Here is a 7889-nt window from a genome sequence, read left to right on the forward strand (position 1 = left end):
CTGTACAGTAGTTCACCCAAGCGGGCAAAATATGCCACTACCTCAAAAAGATCTAAATAGCCGCATTGTAACATACGGCCGGGAGATGGCAGGAGAGTGTTTCATAAAACGCAGATGGCTCGACCCCCAAAGCTTTGAGGAAGTTGCGCAAGACAACTAGCTAGTCACAATGGCGCCTCTAGATCTGGATAAATATGCGGAGATCGCAAAACAGTGCAAATACCTTCCAGAAAACGACCTAAAGGTAAATCAGCCATAATAAGAACTCATGCAGTAAGACGAGAGGTAGTGTGCTTGTGATACTTTGCGTAAGTTGTGGTTATAATGTGTAATTAACCGAGCTTAGCTTAAGCGAGCTAGTAGCGTTTAGCACGCTCGCTTCGCCTGTGCGGCCAGGAAGTTACGAGAATTGAATGGAGCGAAGGAGGTGGATGTTATTTATTTAACAGTTGGCACGATCATCTTTATGTGCCACACATGTGTCAAGATAAAAATGATGAGACCTCTCTGTATTGACCTGATTGCGGTGACTGCCATTTTGAGGTAGACTGCTGAATGTCAATCGTTAAAATTGCTGTGCGGACTGCACCGCTAATGGTTTTTTTTATGGGGAACACACAGTGTACAGTGACTGAGAGACATGCAATGTCAGTGACAAGTCAAATGACTAAAATAACGCCATAAAATGCTTCCTTTTAGAACGTGTATGGAACTGTGTAATTAGGGAATTGCGTTTGGACTCTATGCCAAGAAAACCAGGCTTGTACACAAAACACTCATCTACATCATACCTGCATGCGCCCAAAATAATAACATCTTTTGAATTTTAGATTGCTCTAACTGACGTGCATATTACAATGTTTATGGGCTGTTCCACCCGTCCTGATTGAATCAGAAAGACTGGCACATGATGCTTCAGTGTAGAAATGTTTAATTTTACTCTTTATTATGCCTCAAAGTTGATCGGTATTGTTGAGTGTGTACCTACCTACCTGTATTATGTGTCTTTCAAAGTATGGTGTTACCAGTGAACTCTTCTGGGTTAATGTCGTCTATGTTTTGGGAAGTGGATCAAAATCACTGGCTAATATGGAAAGGGCTCTCAACGAATAAGGAATTTCGCTAGCATTTAAAACTCAGTCAATCCTAGGGACATACCTGTGTGTGTGTGTATATATATAAATGTATTTTAAGAATCCTGCCATTCAATCCCAGGCACATTTTTGTGTCTTCTGTTTTTCACGTGGGAGGGTAAAGGAGGATCTGAAAATGGCTGGCATTGAATGAGGTTTAAATTGTTTTAATTTTAAGCCATCCCTGTATACAAAAATACCAAAACATCTTTTATACACCTTATTCTCCAATTGCATAAACTGTACCGTATTTGAATATAACTTACTATAATGCCTCTCAGTTTATGTATCCTGCAAACATTTTTGCATATACATTATTTTTCACTGTTGATAATTGGCCGCCCTATCTGTTCTCAAACATTTTGGCAGTTGCTTTATGCCAAAATAAAGTGAAGTCGGTCTGAACCTCACTACCTTTACAGTACTTATATATTTTTTCTCCTACGCAGAGATTATGTGACTATGTGTGTGATCTTCTGCTGGAGGAGTCTAACGTTCAACCTGTTTCTACTCCAGTAACAGTATGTGGGGACATACACGGACAGGTAAAATTTCTAGACACTAAAACCTAGTGCATTAAATGTAGTTTTTTTTTTAATATATTTGTTTCTAACATTTTTTTCCCCTTTTGTGCTAGTTTTATGATCTTTGTGAACTATTTCGAACTGGCGGCCAAGTTCCAGATACAAATTACATATTTATGGTTTGTATATATTTTGTATTAATGTAATTGAAGACCAGCATTTCTTCATGGTGTCACCCTTGACTTTATGTTGATAACCCTTTTTATCTTGATCCTTAGGGAGACTTTGTTGACCGAGGATACTACAGTTTGGAGACTTTTACCTACTTGCTGGTGCTGAAAGCCAAATGGCCAGACCGCATCACTCTTCTGCGTGGAAATCATGAGAGCAGACAGATTACTCAAGTTTACGGCTTTTATGGTGAGATGAGAGTACAGTAAAAGAATGATCAATTTTCAACACAATGCAATAAATACACTTACATTTTTACACCTACCGAACAGTAATAGTGATGTTTACCATTTTTATTGTTTCCGCAGATGAGTGCCAGACCAAATATGGAAACGCTAATGCCTGGCGTTATTGCACCAAAGTGTTTGATATGTTAACAGTGGCAGCTGTAAGTATTAGATAACATTATATACAGAGGGACCGTGATTCAGTGGATCCTGATTTAACTTATCCTTTTTTGTAGCCCTTCTCTATGGTATTCAATCATAACAGAGTTGTAAAAAAGTAATGTGCTAACCTCGCAGCTCTTGAATATGATCAGCTGCATGCCATTAGAAGGGGTGTTCACACGGCAAGATTTGGTCCGGCGTAGCCCCGGAGAAGAGCTTACACCGGACCAAATTTGATCCACCTCAGGGAGGTGGTTTAAAAATTTGCTCCGGAGCAAATGCTCATTTGCGAAGCAACACCCATGTAAATTTGCACGTGTGAACGCAACTGGGTTAAATTTGCACCAGAGCAAATGCTTGTGAAGAATACATATGTCGAGAATGTGTTGCTTTCGTGCTCTGTCGGACTTCCGTCATGTGTTTGATTAATAATGACACAAGACTTGGTTGGTAACGTCTTTCCTTTTATAGGAGACTGGACTGTCTCGGCGTTGTTTGTGTAGTTTGTTCCTTTGTTGTGTGTTCACAACCCCCCGGGCCCCATATAATTTATTTTGTGATTTACTCTCTTGATTTTCTGTTTGGCGCATTACGTGTTTGCTTTTCTGAGTGTCATTGAAGTCATCGTTGATTTACGTTTTCGGGGGCGGTCACTCTCGAGCAGAAGGCGCGGGGACCGAGAAGGAGAAGGAGGTGCCTGTCCAGTAGTCGCTTGAGTTGTGTATACGTTTTAAAAAGAACCAACACGACAGCTCATTTGTTTTCTGTCGTTTTGCTCCGCTGCAGAAACTGCCGTGTGAACGCAAGTGGGGCTGCACCGACGCTGTGCCGGTGCGAACACGCTCAGCAGCTTTGTACGTGTGAATGCTCCACACAATTTGCTGCGGTGCAAAATATATCGCAACAAAATACATCGGTGCAGCGCCGGAGCAAATGTGTGTCATGTGAACACCCCTATAATCTCCCCCAGGACCAGAAAGCTTGGATAAAATCCTAAAACTTCCCCTCCCCTCTATTAGTCCATTCACTCGAGGATCGTTTATAAAGCATACTCACGGTTCGGCACTCCCCGGATTCACTTATTCGCAGACCGGCTCAGTTCCTATCCCCCAGAAATAACAAGGGTCCATTGTATTTTTTTTGAATTGATTCAGACATCATTATGGATGGTTTAGGCTTCTTACTGCCCAGTGAAGAGATGCGTATGGAAGTTAGGGATTCAGTTTGAAAATTCAGTGCAGAAAGTAGGAAAATCTCAAACAATTTGCCATGGCTCCTGCATTAGCAACAGTTTTATCAGAACCAGGCAATGTTTTTCGTAAAGACGTGAGAGGAGGAAATCAGAACAGTAGGCTTGCCTTGATGAATATTACATTTTCATAACTTTTCAGACTGACTGAAAAGAGAGTCTGGCTAATTGTCAATCTAAAGCACTTTGTGGTCTCCCCCCCTTAATATCTACAGTGTTTTTTATTTATTTTTTATAATCTGTTGCTGCATTAAATGGTTTTTCCACTTTTGCTGTTTTTGCTAGCTGATGGATGAACAGATCCTGTGTGTACACGGAGGCCTCTCTCCTGATATTAAAACCTTAGACCAAATTCGGACCATTGAGCGGAACCAGGAAATCCCTCACAAAGGAGCCTTTTGTGATTTGGTTTGGTCTGATCCGGAAGATGTGGACACTTGGGCCATCAGTCCGAGAGGAGCAGGTTGGCTCTTTGGTGCTAAAGTCACAAATGAGGTAGGTTGCATCAGATGTTGACTGATATTTGTGGGGAAGTTAATGTTCATGTCTATTGCTGATTGAATATACTGTAATGGTTTTTGGAGGGGACATTTTCTCCACAAAAATTGATGATTCGTTGTCTGTCTGTCAGATATTTATTTTTTGCAAATTCAATACTTGAAATAATGCAAACTGTATGATTCAATTAAAAAAGAAGAAATTTGTTGTGATATGCAAAGGTGGCTAAATTTAGAACAAGCTTGCATCTGTGTTAATATACTAAAACTGCACACCTCGATTTTCCTAAAAGTTGAGATGTTGTGTAAAACATAAAAAACAGAATACAAAGATTTGCTAAATTATTAGCATCCGCTATCCAACTGGATACAATACAAAGATGTTATATAATACACAAATATCCTATTTATTTATTTGCAAATATTCACTCAATACATTCCAAAAATGGCTGCCACAGGGGCATGTTTACCGCAGTTTTTTGGTTTGTATGTTTGTTTTTTCAAACAACATTCAATAAGCATTTGGGAACTGAGGACTAATTGTGTAGGATATCTAATTGCAATTATTTCCCATTCTTCCTTAATATACAACTTCAGTTGCTCAATAGTTCAGGGTCCCTGTTGTCATATTTTGCGCTTCATAATGTGCAATACATTTTCCAACGCAGACAGGTCTGGACTGTTGGCAAGCTATTCTTGTACTCGCACTCTTACTGCAATGCTGTGGTGTTTTAACACATGTACAATATGGCTTGTCATTGTCATCCTGAAATGAGCAGTGACATAGAGCATATGTTAATCCAAAACCTGGATATAATTTTCAGCGTTATTGTTTTCCATACCATGGGCACAAACACACCCTCATACCAATAACAGCTTTTTGAACTTTTTGTCCGCTTACATGCAGAGATTCCTCCAGATTCTCTGAATCTTTTGATGATAATTATGGACACTAGATGATGAAATCCTGAAATCCCTTGCAATTGTATATTGAGAAACGTCCTTAAACTGTAGCACTATTTTCTCATGTATTGTAGTTGTAGTTGGATTTGACGATACCAGCCAGTATTGGATCGACCCAACACAATTTACAGAGGTTTTGATGTCAAATCCCTTCAAATCTCCCACTCGCCCACAACCCTTGCATTTTGCTTGAAGAGCTTCTATCTTGTCCTGCCCGACTCTTTTGTGTCCCCAGTCGCAGCCGCCAGAGCGCGCTCCGGGCACCCCCATAGTGTGGCACGCAGAATTACGGAACGGTACACTCCAACAACACTGAGTTTCCGAATGGTCAAAGTGTACCGGCCCACACTCTGAATACATTTCCGAATACACCAGTGGTATTGATACTTGATGAGCAACTCGACATATCGATATAATGGACTCGATACACCCTTCACGATTGTTCACAAAGTTTTGAAACTCACCCCATCCTTGCTTGTAAGCAAAAAGATTTTCAAAGTATTGTGTTGTCTTTTTAATTTACGTTTGGCATGATGTTCCGACCTCATTGCGGTTTGTAATAATCTATTGAAACACATCTTGCAAAATTTGCTCCAAATCTTTTTATCATGAGTGGAAGGAATGGCTTCACCAGAAGAAAATCAAACGTTTTCGGAAAGGCCCAACCAGAACCAAGGCATGGATCCATCATTAAAAATCCAGCTACCTGAGATGCTCAAGATATTATGCTGTTACACATTCACATTTTTGGAATGTGGGAGATAGGAAGCTAGACTACCCGGTGAAAATCCACCCAAGCAAGGGGAGAACATGTTAATTCCACAGATTTGCACCTATTACCTCTCGACTTTTGAGTCTGACGTGGTTTCCCACCACTGTATTCCACCGTTTCCCCATTGTGATGATTTGAACAATTTCAAGTTGTACCGTAGTTTCCTCTTCTTTGCATTATGTTAATAGCAGCTTTGAAATCATTGGGATTTTAGCTCCAGAAAGGTATTCTCGCCTGATGTGTTCTCCCCCTCCTAATATTTCTTAATTTGTGTGTCTTACCCAAACCCTGCAGTTTGTCCACATCAACAATCTGAAGCTGATTTGCCGGGCACATCAACTGGTCCATGAGGGCTACAAATTTATGTTTGATGAGAAGCTGGTCACGGTGTGGTCAGCTCCCAACTACTGCTATCGCTGTGGCAACATCGCCTCCATTATGGTCTTCAAAGATGCTAACACAAGAGAGCCAAAGCTCTTCAGAGCAGTGCCTGATTCTGAAAGGGTCATCCCACCTCGGACAACAACACCTTACTTCCTGTAAGATTATGAAATCCAAAACATTTAGTTGTTGGTTTCTTTTTCTTCAGTGCAAAGACACCCAGGAGAGTGGCGACAGCACTTGTGAGTCTGTATGACTTTTGTAGTGTAAATATAAAGTATTTACAGTGCCAACTATTGTTGATTCCCCCCTCTGTACATTTAAGCCATGTATCTGCAGCTTGAATCGGAAGCCCTTCACCTCAACCTGGAAGTTTGCGAGAAGCTACATGTTATCAACATAGCTTTCTTCTGCACATTTAGGTCTATCCATTGCATTAGAGTTTCAATTACGGATGGGAACTAGACATCAATCTTTATCTCTTTGTTATTGTTTATTGCAGTCCTTTTGAAATTCTACTCACAATGTCTTGTCCTTGTTTTCTCTTTACATTTCTCCATATGAATTGACAAGAACCACATGATCTCTGACTGCTCAAACAGCAGCTTGGATTTTTGATATTTCTATAATGGAAAAAAAACCAACAGCCAAATATGGAATACTGTACATTCATGTACATGGAAGGTAGATACTGCTATGTGAGCTGCTGTTTTAGTATAATTGTTTTTATTTAATTTTTCACTGAAGCAGTGATGCGCTAAACTGCCTCACAGACTTGTAACTCCTCACAGACATTCAGTTCTCACTTGGGGCTTAAATCACAAAGATATTTCACAGCTCAGTAAGCTAGAATCTGTTTGCTGAGGTCAACTGACCGTTGTAAAATGTTCATATGTGCAGATCTCTGTTTTACTTTACAATAAAGATTTACTCGTCTGAACTAATTGCTGTTGTAATGATTTGAACACGACAATTTCATAATTGCTATCTTTGCAAAGAGAATGACAAAGCAACAAAAATTATGTACATTTGCGGAGTATTATCTTTTATGGAAGTGGATATAGTGGAACTGCTCAATCTCGGCTCTGTCTGTACAGTATGTATTAAGTGTTGTGAATGCTGATACCACAAAACTCCTATATTTGTCAATATTGTTACCATACTGATATTTTTTAACAACGAAAATGCAGTAGTGTCAGGACAATACATGTGAGAGGGACAAATCTGTATTTTTTTAAAGCTCATGCGTGATGTGTATTGCTGTGGCAGCAACAGTTTTAAAGTTATCCTTTAAGGTTTCACCTATTTGAAATGTTAACAGTGAAATACATATTTCTTAAACATAATATTATGAAGGCAGGTGAAATCAAACAGACAGAACATTATCATTTACAAACCCAAATAGGTTACACCAAATTGTGACTATACCCACATAGCATGCACAACACTGAACAAGAAATTTAATCAGCACTGGACACAACATAAGATGACATCTGAGTAAGACATGGCATGAAATGTCTTGCTGTCAACACGCGATGAATACAATAAAAGGAAAAGTTATTTGAATGCTCGATAGAATAATCCTCAGGACGCAAGCCCCGATGAACTAAGACATTATATGGCTACAGAATGGTACTAAATTTGTGTCACAATTACAAGCACGTAGGAGGACATTTGGAGCACAAAAGCGTGTTTTGGACGCAAGAACCTTTCTTGCACGAGAAGCCGCCGAACCAGCGAAGACACGCAC

At 39.8% G+C, this 7889-nt stretch overlaps 1 protein-coding gene across 1 annotated transcript; it reads left to right on the top strand.

The window, feature by feature from the left end:
* The first annotated feature begins 86 nt into the window (after positions 1–86).
* ppp6c (protein phosphatase 6, catalytic subunit) lies at positions 87–7083 on the top strand. The gene is made up of 7 exons (XM_052068337.1): positions 87–244; positions 1583–1678; positions 1771–1836; positions 1936–2077; positions 2197–2276; positions 3812–4021; positions 6053–7083. Exons 1-7 carry the CDS (start codon positions 170–172, stop codon positions 6299–6301), a joined length of 918 nt encoding a protein of 305 aa, XP_051924297.1. The 5' UTR covers positions 87–169; the 3' UTR covers positions 6302–7083.
* Positions 7084–7889: the final 806 nt, after the last annotated feature.

The sequence above is a fragment of the Hippocampus zosterae genome, chromosome 6 (genome assembly GCF_025434085.1).
Source record: "Hippocampus zosterae strain Florida chromosome 6, ASM2543408v3, whole genome shotgun sequence".
In the NCBI taxonomy this organism is placed as follows: Eukaryota; Metazoa; Chordata; class Actinopteri; order Syngnathiformes; family Syngnathidae; genus Hippocampus; species Hippocampus zosterae.